The sequence below is a fragment of the Colletotrichum orchidophilum genome (assembly GCF_001831195.1).
Source record: "Colletotrichum orchidophilum strain IMI 309357 chromosome Unknown Scaffold_33.1, whole genome shotgun sequence".
Taxonomy (NCBI): Eukaryota; Fungi; Ascomycota; class Sordariomycetes; order Glomerellales; family Glomerellaceae; genus Colletotrichum; species Colletotrichum orchidophilum.
The window spans coordinates 109,443-127,376 of record NW_019172989.1 but is presented as its reverse complement, the minus strand read 5'-3'; the positions used below and the strand labels follow the sequence as shown (position 1 = coordinate 127,376).

The window sequence follows — 17,934 nt, the reverse complement described above, 5'->3', positions numbered from 1 at the left end:
ATTTCAACCACTTCAGCCAGTGAGGCTACTCTTTCCACTTCGATTTCGTCACCTAACTCGAGCTCTACAACGAGTATTGACCTCCAAGCAACTACGTCAATTCCAGATCTTGTTTCCTCCAGCGCCGATGGTACCACAGGCCTTGCTGTCACTTCGACAAGCGATCGTGTGGATGGGGCATCGGCCAGCTCCTCGGTCGATTTCTCGTCCCTCTCTTCAATTACGTCGACAACTCTTGAAACAGGCACGTTACTTCCATCATCAATCGGTAACTCCTCAAGTGAAGGTTCTTCAGTATCGAGCATCCCAACTTCAGACTTTAGCACTCCGCCTACATCCAGTTCTTCGGAAGACTCATCCTCTTTCTCCAGCACCCGAATTACTGCTGAGATTGACACATTTCTGCCAACATCTACCAACTCAATAACGACAAGCCCAGAGACTAGTTTCCCGTCTCTCGAATCAAGCCAAACATCGGAAGCGTCGTCTTCATCAAGCTCGACATTTGTGTCCGACACATTGCTATCTACCGCTAGCATCACTCCCTCATCAGTCGTCGATTCTTCAAGTTCCTCTAGCAGTGAAAGCTCTACAACCTCGACCTCAAGCAATGAGGCCAACCTTGGTACACCATTTTCCTCGAGCAGCACTTCGACTAGCGATGAACTCAGCGCCTCTAGTTCAAGTAGTTCAGACACGTCGAATCTAATCTCGACCACGACTTCAGAGCAGCCAACCCCCTCCTCAAGCAGTGTGACTCTCGGGGTCTCAACCACTACAGCTGAGAGCTTTGTGGCCGGCTCTTCGTCTTCAAGCGCCACGCCTGACCCGAATACCTTGTTTTCCACGTCATCGATCACATCTATTGGGCAAAACTCCAGCTCCACAGACATACTTGAATCGTCAAGTTCGTTGTCGACTTTGATGGCGGATTCCTCGACAGCCTCGGACACCTTGGAAACTTCGTCTGTTTCCTCAATCAGCCTGATTGTAGCTACTTCAATTTCCTCCAGTTCGACTTCAAGTATCGCATCGACTTCTTCAGACGTTTCCAGCGCTACTCCTTCTTCGCCGAGCCCGACAATTGACCCTGCCAGCCAACTTCCAATCTCGCAGAGTACTTTGACTGAGAGTAGCTCGAGCACCTCCGAAAGCGTTTCCCGATCCTCTCCAAGCTTGACTGCTACTTCTCTTGCTAGCTCCACTGAATCCTCTTCGTCATCTCTAACCAGCACTTTGGGAATTGATTCAACATATGTGAGCTCGCTGGCAAGCTCTGAAGAGATCACAATCACGACATCAAGTTCTTCATCCGCTAGCACATCTACGAGCGACTTTCAGTTTTCTTCTGTCACATCTGAACCCGCAACACTAGTTTCGACATCGACAGAATCACCAACGATTGATGCCACGTCTTCCGCTCCCTCGTCGAGTTCAGATAGAAGCTCGACATCCGAGTCCAGTCCTGCAAGTCCAGCTGAGGTCACATCTAGTGCATCATTGTCTTCAGCGTCAATTTCAACCGGGCTACCGCTATCTTCGAGCCCGTTGATCGATCCGACAAGCTTGATTTCTAGTTCAGAGTTATCATCCTCGACCTCAGCAGCATCTTCCACCAGCTCGACCGCTGACCTCACAACTCCTAACCCAAGCCCGACCTCATCCTCATCTTCTACTTACTCTACTTCTTCGTTGTCCAGTACGACACCCGATGCAGCAAGCTCAGTTCCTGCGCCTGAGTCATCACCGGCAAGCATTGCGAGCACCTCTTCGTTAACATCTTCATCACTATCTTTCTCTTCAAATGAACCAGAAGTCACTCCCTCAGCCTCGTCTGAAATATTCTCCAGCTCGTATATGTCTTCTACGACTTCAAGTCCATCAGTCGATCAAGCAACACTACTGCCCACTTTAGGACTGTCGTCGACAAGTATCTCCGGGGACTCAAGCTCCTTGACATCGACAACTTCGTCATTGTCTTCCTTCTCAAGTGCGCCAGATGTCGCTCCCTCAAGCTCATCCGAATCATCTTTCAATTCAATTACTTCCCCTACATCTCCGACTTCAGCAGTCAATCAAGCAACATTGCCGCCTACTTCAGAACTGTCTAGTACTTCGAGCTTTTCGTCGACAACTTCCTCCACATTTTCTCCTCCGTTTTCTTCCAGCTCGGTCTCCAAACCTGCAACTGATCCTTCGGTCACCTTTGTTTACACAACCATCTTCCTCACAGCATCAGACTCGCCAGACTCGACGATCATTGCTTCATTTGGTCCAAGCGGTACTCAAGCTGGTACAATTGTCATCGGAAGGCGGGCACAGTTTGTGACTGTCACCCGCCCGTACAGCGGAACAAATATTTTGAACGGCGGAGCGACCACGATTAGCATTGTTCAGCCACAAGATGAACAGCCAGGCACGGTATATGTTGAGACGACTCCGACTACGGCACTGTCAACTTCAAGTTCGACATCAGTTATTCCTCCATCAAGTTCATCGTCCTTGACCCCCTCAATTCCTCCGGTTTCTGAAACTCCTTCAAGCGCGTCTCCCACTAGCCCTAGCGCTACGACATCAAGTACGACCGATTCCGCTGAGCCCAACACTTTGCTGCCAAGCACGAGTACCTCTTCGACGAGCTCCTCGTCTAGCTCAGAATCCCCATCGTCGGCCTCAGCGTCACAGTCTTTGTCGACTTCGCTTAGCACTTCTGAAGCTACAAATAGCTTGTCTTCGGGCGCGTCTTTGGGTCAGTCTTCTAGTGGAGGTTCAAGCAGCTTCTCAAGCATGTCTTCCAGTATCTCTAGTGCATCGTCCAGCTCAGAAAGCTTGTCATCAACTTCCACATCAGAATCTCTATCGACAGTGCTCAACACTTCCAGCCAGTCTTCCAGTGCCAGCTCAAGCAGTCTTTCAAGCGAGTCCTCCAGCAGCTCTTCCAGCACTTCTTTGAGCACTTCTTCTTCAAGCAGCTCTTCTTCATTGAGCCCGACTATCAATCCCACAACTTTGCTGTCAACACCATTGACTACTTCGTCAGTAGCAGCTTCAAGCACAACCGAGCCATCTAGTTCAAGCTCAATTGGTGTTTCCAAGACCTCCACGACCGCAAGCGTCCCAAGCATAACCTCAAGTTCCTCACCGAGCAGCTCTCCCGCATCATCAAGTACCATGATCTACCAGGCCACATTGCTGCCAACTATCACTCCTTCTTCTTCTCTGTCGACTTCGGGCCCAAGTACCAGCTTGAGCGCGCTCTCTTCCTCGAGTCTTTTCAGCCCAATTCAGAGTTCAAGCTCATCGACGACTACAAATGCCTCGCCTACGCCGACATCATCAAGCCTTACGATCGACCAGGCCAGCTTGCTACCAACTACCTCTAGTGTTTCTTTGACGTCGACTTTGAGCTCTAGTACCAGCTTGTCCTTGACTTCTTCTACAAGCCTTTCCAGCACAAGTCAGAGTTCATCGACGGCTGCGAGCGCATCGCCAGCACAGACCTCATCAAGTAGCTCATCAACTGGACCCTTTTCCCCAAGCCCAACTGCGAATCCTGCTACCTTACTTCCAACATCAAGTAGCACCTTGGTGGGTCAGGGCTCGAGTTCATCTAGCGTTTCTAGTGCAGTCACAACTTCATCCAGCTCAGCAACCAATCTTTCCGCTACACAAACTTCGTCTTCTTCAAGTAGCTCTTCAATCAGTCCGTCATCTGTCGGCTCATCCTCTGCTAGCGTGTCTGTCAACCCCGCTACCTTGGTCTCTACGACTTCCATCGCCTCCTCGAGCAGTTCATCATCTACAAGCACCTCTGCTAGCCCTGCCACATCTGCTTCTACATCCAGCAGTACTTCAACAACCAGCAGCTCCTCCTCGACCATCTCAAGCACCTCATCGTCAGTCAGTCCAACGGCCAACGCTGCCACGTTGCTTCCCACGAGCAGCAGTACGACCGCGTCATCTTCGAGTAGTTCCGCCGGCGGTTCCTCGTCATCTTCCAGCTCAACAGTCACCTCAACCACTTTTGGCTCTACTTCTAGCGGCTTGACCACTGGCAATATCCCCTCCAGTACGTCTTCTACCAGCCCAACAGTCAATGCGGCCACTCTTCTGTCAACAAGCAGCAGCACGTCTGCAAGCAGTATTTCGGCCAGTTCGTCTTCGAGAACGACTTCCAGCTCATCGTCGAGTGCACCGAGTAGCTCGTCAAGCAGTTCTCCGAGCAGCTCCTCACTTGTCACTATTTCTTCGTCTTCAAGTTCAACAGTCAATGCAGCTACTCTAACTTCAAACACTACCCCCACAATAAGTGGTAGCTCTTCCATCAGCTCGTCTTCAAGCACTACAGTCAGCTCATCAAGTTCAATCTCCACCACTAGCAGCACTTCGACAAGCAGATTCTCAAGCAGCTCCTTGACTAGCTCTTCTTCTTCTTCTTCAAGCCCGACAGTTGATGCAGCCTCCCTAGTGTCTACAACTAGTAGTTCATCTACAAGCATCAGCTCAGCGTCTCCTACTGCTTTCAGCTCTTCGAGCCTGATCTCCACGGTTAGCAGCACTAGTGCGGGCCAACTCTCTAGTAGTTCTACTCCCAGCTCTTCTTCCTCTTCTTCGAGTGCAACAGTCAATGCAGCTACTCTCCTATCAACGACGAGCTCCTCAACCAGTATCTCAGCAAGCACCTCGACAAGTAGAAGCTCGACGTCTAGTGCCGCTTCTCCAAGCAGCTCTTCTACCAGTTCTTCAAGTAGCTCCTCAAGTAGCTCCTCAAGTAGCTCCTCAAGTAGCTCCTCAATTAGCTCCACTCCTACACCCAGCAGTTCTACTACAAGCAGTATTCCCAGTATCTCCACGCCCTCGTCTACTGCTATCACAGTTAACCCCGCTAGCTTGACTGCCTCGACAACAAGCACTAGTGGCAGCACCAGCGCGACGAGCAGTAGTATATCTACGAGTACCAGTAGCTCGAGCAGTATCCTCTCGAGCACAACATCTCCGAGCGTCACCGTCAATCCCGCAAGCTTGGCTTCAACTACAAGCAGCGCTCCTACGACTTCATCGACATCGGCCACGAGGACTTCAACCTCGTCTTCACTTTCGTCGACATCTAGCAGCTCTTCCTTGAGCACAACCGCGATCTCTTCATCGTCCTCTAGTTCATCTTCAAGCTCCTCCTCAGGCTCCTCTTCAAGCTCATCTGTCATCGCAGTGCCCAACACGCTCGTGGCGTCGTCGAGCGGTTCTACATTCGCCACGCTGACGAGGACGTCGTCTTCTACGTCTTCATCTACGTCAAGCAGCTCTTTTCCATCGAGTAGTGTCAGTGTCCAGGCAAATACGCTAGCTTCAACGAGCTCGAGCTCGAGTAGCACTTCCTCATCCACGACGACGGCGACGACAAGCACAACAACCAGTTCTACTTTCTCCTCCACATTGTCAAGCTCATCTTCTTCAAGCTTATCATCATCTACGTCACGGCCTAGCAGTACCTCAACATCGACTTCGAGCTCAACTTCAAGCTCAAGTTTAAGCTCGAGCTCATCTTCTACCCGTACTACTACGTCAACAAGTAGCTCATCCAGCTCGAGCAGCAGTAGCACCAGCACGTCTTCGACGTCCACCAGAGTCGTGGCCTCAGCCACGCAAGGCCCCGCATTCTCTTGCCCCACGACTGGTTTCCTCATTCAGTCCCTGACGCTCTTCTCCCTGAATCTGGCCACCGGTGAGCGAACGCAAATCGCCGACAATGTTGGCGGGGACTCGACACGCAACATCAACGCCTTGGGCTACAACGCGAGAGAAGACTACCTTTACGGTGTTTCTCAGAACGAGGCCGCCACCGACTTCCGCATCATCCGTATCCTTGCCAACGGCACTGGGACCTATGTCGCTACGGTCAGCAAGCTCACGACTGGCCTCTTCAACTCGGGCGACATCGACGAGGCTGGCCAGTATTGGATTTCTACAGGCGGCCTCGACTACTATCAGTACAACTTCAATCCCGGCACGGCAAATTACGGCGGGCTCGTCAGCAGTGGCAAGCTCAGCGGTACTGGCGGCTACACCATCGGTGACTGGACAGTCGTACCGGGCGTCGGAGGCGGTGATCTTTGGTCCGTCGGCGTGAGCGGTCAAAACGCCTATCTGCTGCGCTGGAGCCGGGCGACCAAGGCATTCACGCTGGTTCGTAACCTCGGTAATCTTACGGGAGCAAGTACGAGCACAACGCCTTTTTGGGGTGCCAGCTACGCGACCACGGATGGATTCCTGTTTGCCGTCGAGAATGGAACGGGTCAGATTTGGCGTATTGCGGTCGACGGCTCTTCAAGTCCGCTGAGATTGAAGGATGCACCAGTGAGCAGCCGAAATGATGGCGCAAGATGTTTAGATTCCGGTGCAATTGTTGTCGGCAGCTAAGCGCGGCCGCATTCTGGGAGCGTAGTATTTTTGTTTCCACATTGCGTGTAGCCTCATCGAGTCTCCGGCAACGACCCGAGTTTTCTTTCGTTTCTGTTTCAAATACCTTATGTATTGAAGGTATTGAGAATGAGGTTTTATATACAGATACCTTCCATATTTCAATCCATAGTATCAATTTAAATCTAACATCAGCTTGAAAGTCGATTGGATATAGTGAAAAGTAATGAGGGAGCTCGCTTTAACCATTTTGATCAACGGGTTTACTATTCAGGAAAGGGACATAGAATAGCTACATATTTCACTGCGTCGTTGTTATCGGCGTTATAATAGTCTTTACTTAAATAGCCAAGAGAGGATTTGACACTTGTAATCCGGCTTGTGGGCATTCTTCTGTCCACGTTATGAAGTTATTGCCCTCGGGCGTCGATCAGGCCATGGTTGTAGAGGCGACTTACGAACCATTACTAGACACTCCCGGTAAGACCGTGAGATGTTCCGGGCGGACAGTTGTAACAGCAGTGGCCCGCGTACAGGGCAGACAGTGCGCAGCGACCAGCACGCCTGCCCAAGCAAGCCATATGGCACAACCTAGAAACCAAAGGGACGCAATTGCAAGTCCCTGACTTTCAGGTTGATTACAACCTGTACACTGTTCGGTCTGAACGCGAACAATGGTCACATGAGCTAAGCTCGTAACAAAGATCATGATGGTAGTAGAAATAAATATAAAGGGACGGGCTGAGAAAGTCGAATTGTGTCAACAGAATAAGCCCTTTGTTGTCACAGAGAGGGCCGGACTTCCGCAATCCAAAGCAATAGTTGGCAACTTGTATGAGCCAGTGCTGTGTGATATCGCTGAAGGCCAAGATTCGTTCTTCGTGCTAATTCCGAGCCGGTACTGGGCAGCAAGGATGGCATGAATTCACGCCTTCTAAGCTTCATCCTTGTAAGTTTATACTTCTCTGCAAATTCTTATAAGAAAGCCCGAGAACATAGTCTACGTGCTGAAACCATCTAGTTCAGGAGCATGACCAATCATCATGCAGCCACGCAGCCAAGACTATTCGACCAAAGACATGAAGAGATGCATCCAATCATTCAAAGAGCTCCGATGGGTCTCTGACAGCAACGCAAAGAAGCAAGAAGCCAAAGGCGGGGCAGCCTCGGCTCGTAACTAAGACTGTCGCGATAAAATAACCAGCACGTAGCAACCGTCGTACAACAGGTCCTCGAGGTTATTTTTTTCCCCTTGTTTGGAAAGGGTACTTGAAATGGCTATTCCAAAAGCTCTATATGCTCCACATCCAAGTGTTTTTTTTTTTTTTCATCTTATAATGATTGCGAATAACTAATTATAGATCTTGTGCCACATTTGTGACTGGGTAGAACTCAACCTTGGCCTAATCGATTGGGTGGGTCTAGCGTAACAAGCAGTTACGCGGACTTCTAACAAGACTACTTAGATCTTGGATGCAAATAGTCCCTTGGTTCCGCGGTTTCTAGCCGCCAACATAGACTTCAGGGCTATATCATAGACCCGCATGAGTTAAGCTTCAACTTGGCCGCGCGAGCCTCGAGTGTTTGGACGAGTCAAGACCCATGCTAAACTTGGCATAAATTTGGCACTAGATGGCTGTGTTCTATCAGCATTTACTCATTACAGGGGATCCCGGCCCGCCTTAAATTGGCTAAAATGGCTTTTTCAGCGATGAGAAGACTGTGAAAGTTGAAAGTTGACCCTTGCTGCATTAGATCAGACCTGGATCAGGTACACAACCATGGGACAATAGGAACTCTGGCGTCGCCACTTCCGCACCGTGGGTTGTTTTTCTCCATCCTCAGAATTTGCCCGATGGTTGAAAGTCTGTCATAACAATAAAACTTATATCGTCCGGGGTCATCGGATGTCACGCCATATATAGTATTGTTTGCCTGTTTCCACTCCACTCAGCAGTGGGAAAATCGCCGAGATGCCAAAAGAGGAGGGAAAAAGGGGTTTGCCGTTCAAATTGGGTAGGACCCGGAGGAGATTTACATGGGGTCTCCACCGCGATTGACCGTTCCACCGCCGGCAGCCGAGGCTCGGGATGAGACCGCGAAGAACTACATAGTCGGCGGTGATTCCTCGCCCTTTTCTCCTTCTCTCTCCGTGGTGCTATTGCCGACTGCATTCACATTTTTTTTCGACATTCGTTCTTTTCAACCTGGTCAAGATGGGCGCCGTCACCAAGTTTGGGTTTGAGTACCAGACGGCCACAGTCAATGGCGTCAAGTACAACTATATTCACGCCGAGCCGGCTGGAAAGGCAGTGGGCACAATCTTCCTCATCCACGGATGGCCCGATATGTCACTGGGATGGCGTAACCAGATTCCCTACCTCCTGTCCAAGGGCCTCAGGGTCATCGCCCCGGACATGATGGGTTACGGAGGGACTGACGCGCCCGACGACGTCAACTTCTAGTATGTTTCTTGCTCCAGTCCCTTTGAGGAAAATCTTGCGAAGACTGACCAACTCGGCCAGCACATTCAAGCGCGCCTCAGACGACATTGCCGCCCTCGCCAGCCACCTCGGCCTGTCGCGCATCATCCTCGGCGGACACGACTGGGGCGCAGCGGTCGTCTACCGCGCAGCCCTCTGGCACCCAGAGCTGGTGTCGGCCTTCTTCGTCATCAGCACGCCCTACGCGCCCCCGCGGTTAGCCTACGTCGACCAGGCAATCGCGCTCCCCACGCTGCACTACCAGTTGCAGTTCCGCACCGACGCCGTCCAGGACTACATCGGCCTCGGCAGCGTCCAGAACGCCACCCGTGTGCGGCAGATCCTCAACACCATCTACGGCGTCAGGCTGCCCAGCGGCGCGTCGGCCTTCAACTCCAGTGGCAGGGGGTTTGATCTTGACCTGCTCGACGGCGTCACAGAGAACACGCCGCTGCTGAGCAAGGAGGAGCTCGACTTTTACGTGGACAACTACGCCGGCAGCGACCCTTTCAACAGAACGCTAGACTGGTATCGCACCGGAGAGCTCAACTGGAAGGACGAGCTGGCACTCTTGCCTTGCAACGCCACGGCATACACGGCTAAGTACGCACAGCCTGCGCTGTACATCGGCGGCTCGCTGGACTCGGCATTGCCTCCGATCTTGTCGACGGGGATGGAGACGTACTTTGACAGCTTGTCCAGGGGTGTAGTGAATGGAAGCCACTGGGCCATGTGGGAGAAGCCCGAGGACGTGAATGGTTACATCGGTAACTGGTTGAGCGGGTCGGTGTTGGGAAACCTGACTCTCGGCGTGAACGTCACGGTTGGGAGCGCTCTGGCTTTGCTGTGAGTGATGATTTGTGGGTGGATGGCCTTGGTTTTGAGTCGATTGGCAAAGGTAATGATGCGTATGACGATGAAAGTAAGCAAATAATAGAAGAATCATACCATTTACCAATTCCAATTGCAAAAAGCGCCTCTGTGAAGTACGAACGCGGTCAATCGCTTGAGCTGTTGGTTCGGAGTCACCGAAGCTGCAGCTGGTGGTGGGGTGGGCAATGTGCTATGACCTGGATAGAGCTGGAAGACCTTGAGTAGCCGCGCCGGGTGGCTTGAACCCCACCGGAGCCACTGACGCCGACCTCCGACTCCACTCAAAATTTCCAGCTCTCACTTCATCCCACCTCAGACAAGTTGAAGATCATATCGTTTGGGCCTCAATTCAGAGGATCTACCGTTGTCCCTTTGGAAAAATATACCTCATGACAATGGCTACCTCTAAGGGTCTCCCTCGCGACACGTTCGCCAAGCTCTCCCCTCACCCCTTCCTTCTCGCAAACCTCCAGCCTCCCGCACCCGCCAATGCAGCCAGAAGCAACGGCCGCGCACCCAATGAAGCTCGAATCCCCAACGTCAACATTTCCAGCTTGACACACGCGAACGGAAGCGCCGTGGTTCGTACGGGTGACACTACCGTCATCTGCGGCGTCCGTTCCGAGACCTTACTCGCCTCCGACATCCCCAACTTCCGCACCGCCGCGAACCTCGACGACGCAAAGCCCAGCTCGGAGCTAAAGGACTACGACTTGCTCGTCCCCAACATCGAGCTCGCCACCGGCTGCGCACCGCAGTTCCTCCCCGGCGTACCTCCCACCACACTCGCCCAGACCTTGAGCACGAGGGTCTACTCGCTGCTGCACTCCTCCAACCTAGTCGACCCGGAGAATCTGAGGATATGGCACACTCGCCCTGCCGAGAACGCCGAAGCGGAGGACGATGACGGCGACGACAAGATGAACGATGACGAGGAGAAGTCAGAGGGCGAAAAGGTCGTCATGGCGTATTGGGTTTTGTACATTGACATCTTCTTTATCTCTTTCGACGGCAACCCCTTCGACATTGCCTGGGCCGCTATCCTGGCCGCCCTGCGCGACACAACGATCCCCGTCGCACGATGGGATGCCGACCGCGAGATGGTCATCTGCTCCCGAGAGAGCCCCAAACCCCTGACGCTACACGGGTTCCCTATCGCCTGCACAGCTGGCGTCTTCACAGGAAAAGAGACGACGGACCGCCCCACTGACGGCAAGTTCTGGACTCTGGTCGACCCGGACAGATTGGAAGAGAGTTTGTGTGACGAAGAGGTGACGGCAGTGGTGGACCGAAGTAATGGAGAGACTAAGGTTCTGGCGATATCGAAGCACGGAGGAACGGTGCTCCAACCGCAGCTCATACGGGAGTTTGTGGGCGTTGCGGAGCAGAGATGGGAGCAGTTTTATAAGGCCATGGCATGAAGATAATGATACCCACCAAAAGGAAGAGAAGAATCCAAAAACGTTTGGAGAAAAGAGCTGTTTCCTCATATCCTCAGGTTATGCCCTGCCGTCCAGGGTGGCAAACGGCTTCCCTATCGTGAGCTTTGATGAACCACCGCCTTTCATCCACCAGCCCGCCTTTGGTGCGGCCAGGGTGAAGATGAAAGCGCATACCTACATGAGCCCATCAACTCCCATTATCTTTTCTAGGACGATCTTCTGAAGCTGCCAGGCCTCATCCTTCACATCACCTTCCACAATCAGCTTCACTGAAGGAGAAAAAAAGAAGATCACAACTTTCTGGAAATTTTTCTCCAGAAAACTCGAGCATCATCATCCAGCCATGGCAGACCTTCAGAATCGCCTTCAGGAGGCCTCGAAGGAGGAACTCTCCCAGGTCCTCGTCGCCGTCTGTGGCCATGCCACCACCCGCGACCACGTCGAGAGCGTCCTCGACTACCTCGACGACAAGAAGAAGACGGCCACCGAGGCCGCCACCAACCGCCGCACCCGTCGCCAGTCCACCCGCGCCTCGTCCGAGGCCTCTCAGGGCTCCAACCAGGCGGTCCCCAAGACGGTCAAGCGCACCATCAAGATGTGCAAGCTCTGCGAGAAGCCGTACATTGAGAAGGAGAACCTGAGCAAGTCGTGCTTCTCTCATCCCGGTAAGTTGGTTCAACCCAAAGATTCCCTGGTCTGCCCTGTTCTATTTGATATGAAGAAGAACATGCTTACGATCCTTCCAACGCGACAGGCCACTGGCTTCTCGAGTGCGAGAAGGATGACCACGTCTGGTTCGAGGACCTTGACAAGGCGACCGAGGAGTTCACGTCCAACCCGCACGCGCTGCGCATCATGAGCTGCTGCAACGCCGAGAAGGGTTTCAGCAAGGGTTGCGTCAATGGCAAGCATGTCGCCATGGTCGTCGAGGCCCAGTCCGAGGCTTCCAAGAGCGCGGAGGAGAGCTCTTCCGACAACTAACGGCCACGCGGCAACACGCTAATGAGACATGACTATGATATCACAAGAGCTGATCGACGCCGTTGCTTTCGGGGAGATAGGTTGGCTTGTTCTTGCCAGGTCTTAGCTTAGCTGTCTCGTGATGGTATGGTGCAGGAAGGATGACTACGAGAATCAGGAACAATTCATGACAGGTTTCGCTAGGAGCCAGAAAAATCCATCAGCAGGAATGGACGACGATCTGGTTCAGTTGCTTCGCTTCATAGAATCAACTTAGCAAAAAAAAAAAACAGGGCTAAATCGTCCCCCAAAAAAATCGAGCAAAGTCTAACCAGACACACAATGAGCGTGCCGCGGTGAAGATATGTATTCCACAATTCGAGCCACCTTTTCAGACGTTATTCCAAGGCAGTAGATACTAGGGAAATTCCTTCTACCGCCCGGCGCCGAGGAAGCCTAATGAAAGGCCCTCATGAACCGCGAATCTACTGAATGCGACTCGCGGCTTGGTTACCGAGCGGATGGTGAAGGAAGGGAAAAAAGAAGGAAGTCGCGCTTGCCCTCTGATGAAATTTTAGGCGAAGCGGTTACAGTGCCGCAAGACAGTGCCCGCAGTAATTCTCGCACATCTCAGCCTCCGTTTTCCCCACCATGGACCCCCATCGTCAATCTTCCGCCTTTTTCCACCATCAGCTCTCAACTTCTATGCAAATTTTCCTACGTCGCTGTCCCTCGACCTATTCCCTTCCTACACCATGGAATCGCTGGCCGAGCAGACGTGGGATGTCATACTCCACGGCACTGGCCTGCAGCAGTCGCTGCTAGCCTTGTAAGCTCTCTTCTTCCTGGCTTCTGTGTCCCAGCCTAGTCGTCGTCTTTCGGTATCGTTGTTTCTTGAGAAAGCCTCGATCTGACTGACGCAGTCTCGTCCGGCCGTGAAGAGCCCTCTCGCGGTCAGGAAAGCAAATTCTGCACCTCGACCCAAACGAATACTACGGCGGCCCCGAAGCCGCCTTCAGTCTGCAGGAAATTGAAGAGTGGGCTGCTGCGAACGCCGCCGCCGCCGCCGCCGACGATGCAGCCCGGTCCTCGCGCGTTTTCACGCCGGCGATCGTGAGCAAGCCAGAGGTAGCGACGGGTTCTGGACCTCCTCTCTCTTTCCCGAGAGCCTATTCCCTCGCCCTCGCGCCGCAAATCATACACACCCGCTCAGAGCTCGTGAAGCAGCTCGTGTCCTCGCGCGCGTTCCGACAGGTCGAGTTCCTCGCCGTCGGCTCCTTCTTCATCTACACTCCACCAGCCGCCAGCGGCGGGCCCGAGGATGAAAAACCCAGCATCGTGCCGATCCCCTCTACCCGCGAGGCCGTCTTCTCCACGACCGCGATCCCCGCAAGGGCGAAGCGGTCGCTGATGAAGTTTCTCAAGTTCGTCTTCGACTACGACTCGGATGAGAACCGGGCCGCGTGGGCTCCGCATGCCGACAAGCCTCTTTCGGAGTTTCTGTCATCTGACTTCAAGCTCGATGCCGCACTGCAGACCTACGTCGTCACACTGACCCTGAGTTTAGACGGCAAGGTCACAACCAAGGACGGCTTGGCAGCTATCCATAGGCACATATCCTCCATGGGCGCCTTCGGACCAGGCTTTGCCGCCGTGTATCCCAAATGGGGTGGCCTCTCCGAGATCGCACAAGTGGGTTGCCGCGCGTGTGCCGTAGGCGGCGCAGTCTACATGCTAGGCACGGGTGTAAAAGCCACGCGCCAGCTTGACGACGCCCAGGGAGACGGCGCCCGCTTCGAGGTCGACTTGACCAGCAACGTCACGGTGAAATCCAGGACGTTGATCCGCGGCGCGGAAGAAGTCGCGTCTGATAGCCAGCGCGTCAGCAGGTTGATTGCCATTGTCAACTCGCCGCTGTCGCCTCTGTTTGAGGCTGTCGTCGAAGGATCACCCACACCTGCTGTGGCAGTCATTGCATTCCCGGCCAACTCCATCCTGGACGTGGCATCATCATTCCCCATATACGTCTTTGCTCACTCGAGCGAGACTGGGGAGTGTCCAACCGGTCAGAGTAAGTCTACAGTCATTTCTCCTGCCTTCCTACCACAAGCCCTCCCTTGTACACATGATGATTTCAGAAAAAAAACTTATCTACATTGCCTGAGCTTTGCTTTGACGTAAACTTCTGTGGAACTGATTGTACACAACTCCTTTACACTTCGACCAGCAAATGTCTTGTTTGTTTTGTCACATGACTAACTTGGTCACTGTTTAGGCGTTCTCTACCTCGTCACTCCAAAGACATCCACCTCAACCGAAGCCTTGGAAAAGGCTTTGGCGTCTTTGCTTTCTGCCCTCGGCAACGGCGATGACCAACCACAGGCAATCTACAAGGTCACGTACGAACAGGCCGGAGCGGCTTCGTCAGTCTCCGCGGATGCATCAGACGTCCTTCCCAGCCTGCCGCTCGATCTCGCCTTTAGCGACACGGCTCTAGGGCCAGTAAAAGAAGCCTGGACGAAAGTCGTGGGCTCTGCAGCTGAGGACCCTGACATTGTGTACATGAAGTTTGAAGATCGGGAAGGCGTCGGCGATGAGGAGGATGTCTACGAGTAGTCTAACTTTTACCATGTGTGCACGTAGTAATGAACCTCGATGATTCCGCTGTCTGAAATCAAGTACTTTTTTCATTTTCAATATTGGCTAATGTCTGTGATGTCTAGCAAGTCTTTGGCCCATACGTGATCCCATCCCCTGAGATAGCAATTCTGAGTTCCCAAATTTTCCATCCGATCCACTGGTACCTTGGTCGCAGAAGATTCTAGGTGCCTCCCATCTTTGAGCAGAAACCGCTTGTTTCAACGACCTTTCGGGGAAAATCACCCGCATCCTCATCCGTAAAACAAATACGTCGCATCGCAAAGTTGAAAATCAAAGACGCAGAAAATGGAAAGAAGCCTCCCTTCCCGAACCAAATTTGTCAAAGCAAGCGAAATTCCCCCGTTTTTACTCCCAAACGATTTGCAGCATTCGACACCCATGCCGCGGAAAGAAATCGATCGTCAAATGCGCCTTTCAATCATTCCTCCTCACTGTTGTTGAAGTGCGCCGTCATATCCACTCCAATTCGAATCCGTCCGAAGGGTTGCAAGCCCGCGACATGTTGCTCAACCGCAATCGCATCCTTGGTCGCCAGTGAGAGAATATGGTAAAATGCCTGGGCCGCGACGATGTGGTTCTGCTTCGTGGGCTCAATGAGCTCCTCGAACTCGACCCATCGACGGCCCTTCTTTGGATCTCCCTCCTTGATCTGGCCCATCTTCTTGGCTTCCTCCTCGGTCCATTGCAGAAACTCCCCGCTTGCGGAGTCGAGCATCGATCGCATCCACTGAGAGTCGTCCCCTCCTTCCTCCTGAGCGTCGATCAGGATTCCGGCTGGATGAGGGCTCTCAGGTGCCAAGCCCTGCGAAAGAGATATGTCGAAGGGGATAGCGTCAAAGTCGCTCGTGTGCTGCGCATCATGGAGGGGCTCAAAAGGAAGCATGCTGCTTCCGCGAATGCTGGCCGACTTGCGACGACTACCGTGTTCATGCCGCTGAGCGCTGTGGCTGGCGACCGAAGAGCCTCTACCCGCCGAAGGGGTGTGGGCCCAGGGCATCATAGAGGACGACGGATTCTCATTCATTGGCTGGCCGGCCTCCATGCCCATCTCGGGGAGCGAATCGTCTCCGAATGCCATGTCGAATCCGGTGTTATCGTCCATCGAGCGGCCCTGCTGTGGTGTCTCGTTGACCCTGGGACGGACGTTTCGCTCCCTATGACCACCACTGCCCTCACCGAAGGCCTCATCTGCTCGTCTTCGACGACCTTTGGAGGAAGGTGTCTGGACGTTGAGCTCTCCTTCGGCGGGCGGGCCGTAAATGACATCGCGAAGACCGTCGCCGGCGAACATCTCGGCCAAGGGGAAATCAGCACCGTAGATACCCACGCCTCCAATGCCCATTCCCAAAGTAAAGAAGTAAGCATTCTTTTTTGCTTGGCTGGCATTGCTCTTGCGCTTCTTGATCGCCCTTTCTTCGTTTTGGAGGTAATCCTCCTGCCAGGATTTGAGAACTAAACGGGAAATTTGCGTGCCGTTGTCTAGCTTCAAAATGCGGCGACGCCTCTTGGAGGTGGCGGCTGCTTGATCACTCTGGACTCCGAGGGGAGGTTCCGGGGCGAGCGGTGCATCACTCAAGAGGGGAAGAGGATCGCTGCCGACTGGAATGGCGGCCAGGGCGTCGGTATTCAGGACATTGACAGCATCTTGGTCCTCGTCCACGACCTGATCTTGCTGAAGTGGGACGTCGGCCATATCCATGTCGATCCCTGCAAGCTCAGGTAACTCGAGCTCGTCTTCGTCCAGGATCACTGCGCCGTTTTCGTCAATGGCAAGCTCCACGCCACCAAAATTGTCGAAATCGTCCAGAGCTCCGAACGGGTTTACGTTCATGTCGAGTTCCATATCGTCCCTCGACCGAGGAAGGAGCGTCTTCTGCGCGGATCTTTGCGCGAAGGGGGAAGGCAAGCGGAAATCGGGGACTTCTGGCGACTGGGAGAAGTCGAGATGGAACGGCGAATTACCGTGGCCGCTGTCGTCCAAGAAGTCAACAGGATCGGGAAACGGACTGAGTTGCGACTGCGACTTGTTTGGCTTGCATCCTGACGAATGTTGACTTCTAGGAACGAAGCAGGGATTGCCGTCCTCGTCAATGGTGAAAAAGGGCATAATGCTAGTAGGAAAGAAGCCTGGGTCGTCGCCCAAAGTGATTTGCTCACGCCTGCGAATGTCAGCAAACGTATTGATTTGCATGGTGGTGCTCGGTGAAACAACCTCGCTCTTCCAGCCTTGGGATCAGTCTCGTTGTTGGCGATGAGTCTGAGAAAGGTCTTCATCGTCGTCTGGATCTTCTCTGTGTCGGTAAGCATGTATTTACACTGCGACGAGTAGACACGGGAGACGCCATAAAGAAGGTTGCTCTGCAAACGGAGGGAGATGGGCGCTCCCGGCTGAATGATCTTTTCACAGGCCTTCCGAATATCAACATCTTCGATAGCCCGACGCGACACTTTTTTTTGCGTGCCGCCGCCACGAGGACCAATGGTGGCAACGACCCTGAAGGCAGGAAGTAAGTATTGAGGCATCTTTGCCCAGGAGAGACTTTTACTTACCAGATTGTCGCGACGCCGAACTGGTGGCTGGTGAGGACTGCTCTGTAGTTAGATATTACGGTGGTACGGCCTGGGAAAGAAAGAACCAACTCTCGTGGCTGTAGAACATGGCGAATTCTACACAAGAGATCAACGCCGTCGAGGCGATTTTCGAGTTTTGAGACTAGACTTGGCGGAAAGCAGGAGGTTGGGCGTGTAATTTGTGGTGTTGAGGTAGAAGTAACTGGGTGAGAGTGGAAGAAACGAGAAGGAGCAACGGATAGCATTACAGGTGTGACGCGTGAATGAGGTAGGAAGGTGCCTTCCATGTTGAGGGTTCATTTCCTCGCGCTTGCCCAAATGTTCCTGCCATTCCTGGAGTTTCCAACTTCTGCACCTTGACCGATGTGCACCTGCCTTGTCTTACACAACAATGAAAGAGGTAAAGTAGGAATTAAAGTTCACATCTGAATGCATCACGAACCTCAGACTTACCACCGGTATTATCCCGGATGGTCTTTCCCGAACGTCCAACAGGTGCTCGCTCGATCACTATGGAGTTCACGTTT

The 17,934-nt window shown here is 53.0% G+C and overlaps 9 protein-coding genes across 9 annotated transcripts; 6 read left to right on the top strand and 3 right to left on the bottom strand.

Moving 5' to 3' along the window:
- Positions 1-64: 64 nt before the first annotated feature.
- On the bottom strand, positions 65-1,757 carry CORC01_04900 (uncharacterized protein; the record flags this gene model as incomplete). Its single annotated transcript, XM_022616547.1, has 4 exons — positions 65-91; positions 153-1,324; positions 1,397-1,632; positions 1,681-1,757. The coding sequence occupies 4 exons, from the start codon at positions 1,755-1,757 to the stop codon at positions 65-67; spliced, it is 1,512 nt and encodes a 503-aa protein (XP_022476909.1).
- A 47-nt stretch (positions 1,758-1,804) lies between these two features.
- Positions 1,805-3,383, top strand: CORC01_04899 (proline rich protein 5MeD; the record flags this gene model as incomplete). The annotated part of the gene is made up of 5 exons (XM_022616546.1): positions 1,805-1,815; positions 1,916-1,990; positions 2,169-2,421; positions 2,808-3,035; positions 3,123-3,383. The coding sequence occupies 5 exons, from the start codon at positions 1,805-1,807 to the stop codon at positions 3,381-3,383; spliced, it is 828 nt and encodes a 275-aa protein (XP_022476908.1).
- A 210-nt stretch (positions 3,384-3,593) lies between these two features.
- On the bottom strand, positions 3,594-5,684 carry CORC01_04898 (uncharacterized protein; the record flags this gene model as incomplete). Its single annotated transcript, XM_022616545.1, has 2 exons — positions 3,594-4,658; positions 4,854-5,684. The coding sequence occupies 2 exons, from the start codon at positions 5,682-5,684 to the stop codon at positions 3,594-3,596; spliced, it is 1,896 nt and encodes a 631-aa protein (XP_022476907.1).
- Positions 5,685-5,746: 62 nt separating this feature from the next.
- On the top strand, positions 5,747-6,417 carry CORC01_04897 (proline rich protein 5MeD; the record flags this gene model as incomplete). The annotated part of the gene is made up of 2 exons (XM_022616544.1): positions 5,747-5,815; positions 5,905-6,417. 2 exons carry the CDS (start codon positions 5,747-5,749, stop codon positions 6,415-6,417), a joined length of 582 nt encoding a protein of 193 aa, XP_022476906.1.
- A 2,216-nt stretch (positions 6,418-8,633) lies between these two features.
- On the top strand, positions 8,634-9,750 carry CORC01_04896 (uncharacterized protein; the record flags this gene model as incomplete). Its single annotated transcript, XM_022616543.1, has 2 exons — positions 8,634-8,881; positions 8,943-9,750. 2 exons carry the CDS (start codon positions 8,634-8,636, stop codon positions 9,748-9,750), a joined length of 1,056 nt encoding a protein of 351 aa, XP_022476905.1.
- Positions 9,751-10,168: 418 nt separating this feature from the next.
- CORC01_04895 (exosome complex exonuclease RRP43) lies at positions 10,169-11,194 on the top strand (the record flags this gene model as incomplete). The annotated part of the gene is made up of 1 exon (XM_022616542.1): positions 10,169-11,194. One exon carries the CDS (start codon positions 10,169-10,171, stop codon positions 11,192-11,194), a length of 1,026 nt encoding a protein of 341 aa, XP_022476904.1.
- Positions 11,195-11,558: 364 nt separating this feature from the next.
- Positions 11,559-12,196, top strand: CORC01_04894 (uncharacterized protein; the record flags this gene model as incomplete). Its single annotated transcript, XM_022616541.1, has 2 exons — positions 11,559-11,880; positions 11,970-12,196. 2 exons carry the CDS (start codon positions 11,559-11,561, stop codon positions 12,194-12,196), a joined length of 549 nt encoding a protein of 182 aa, XP_022476903.1.
- Positions 12,197-12,930: 734 nt separating this feature from the next.
- CORC01_04893 (rab protein geranylgeranyltransferase component A) lies at positions 12,931-14,791 on the top strand (the record flags this gene model as incomplete). The annotated part of the gene is made up of 3 exons (XM_022616540.1): positions 12,931-13,004; positions 13,117-14,246; positions 14,451-14,791. 3 exons carry the CDS (start codon positions 12,931-12,933, stop codon positions 14,789-14,791), a joined length of 1,545 nt encoding a protein of 514 aa, XP_022476902.1.
- Positions 14,792-15,254: 463 nt separating this feature from the next.
- On the bottom strand, positions 15,255-17,495 carry CORC01_04892 (uncharacterized protein; the record flags this gene model as incomplete). Its single annotated transcript, XM_022616539.1, has 4 exons — positions 15,255-16,995; positions 17,049-17,330; positions 17,387-17,423; positions 17,477-17,495. 4 exons carry the CDS (start codon positions 17,493-17,495, stop codon positions 15,255-15,257), a joined length of 2,079 nt encoding a protein of 692 aa, XP_022476901.1.
- Between the last annotated feature and the right edge of the window lie 439 nt (positions 17,496-17,934).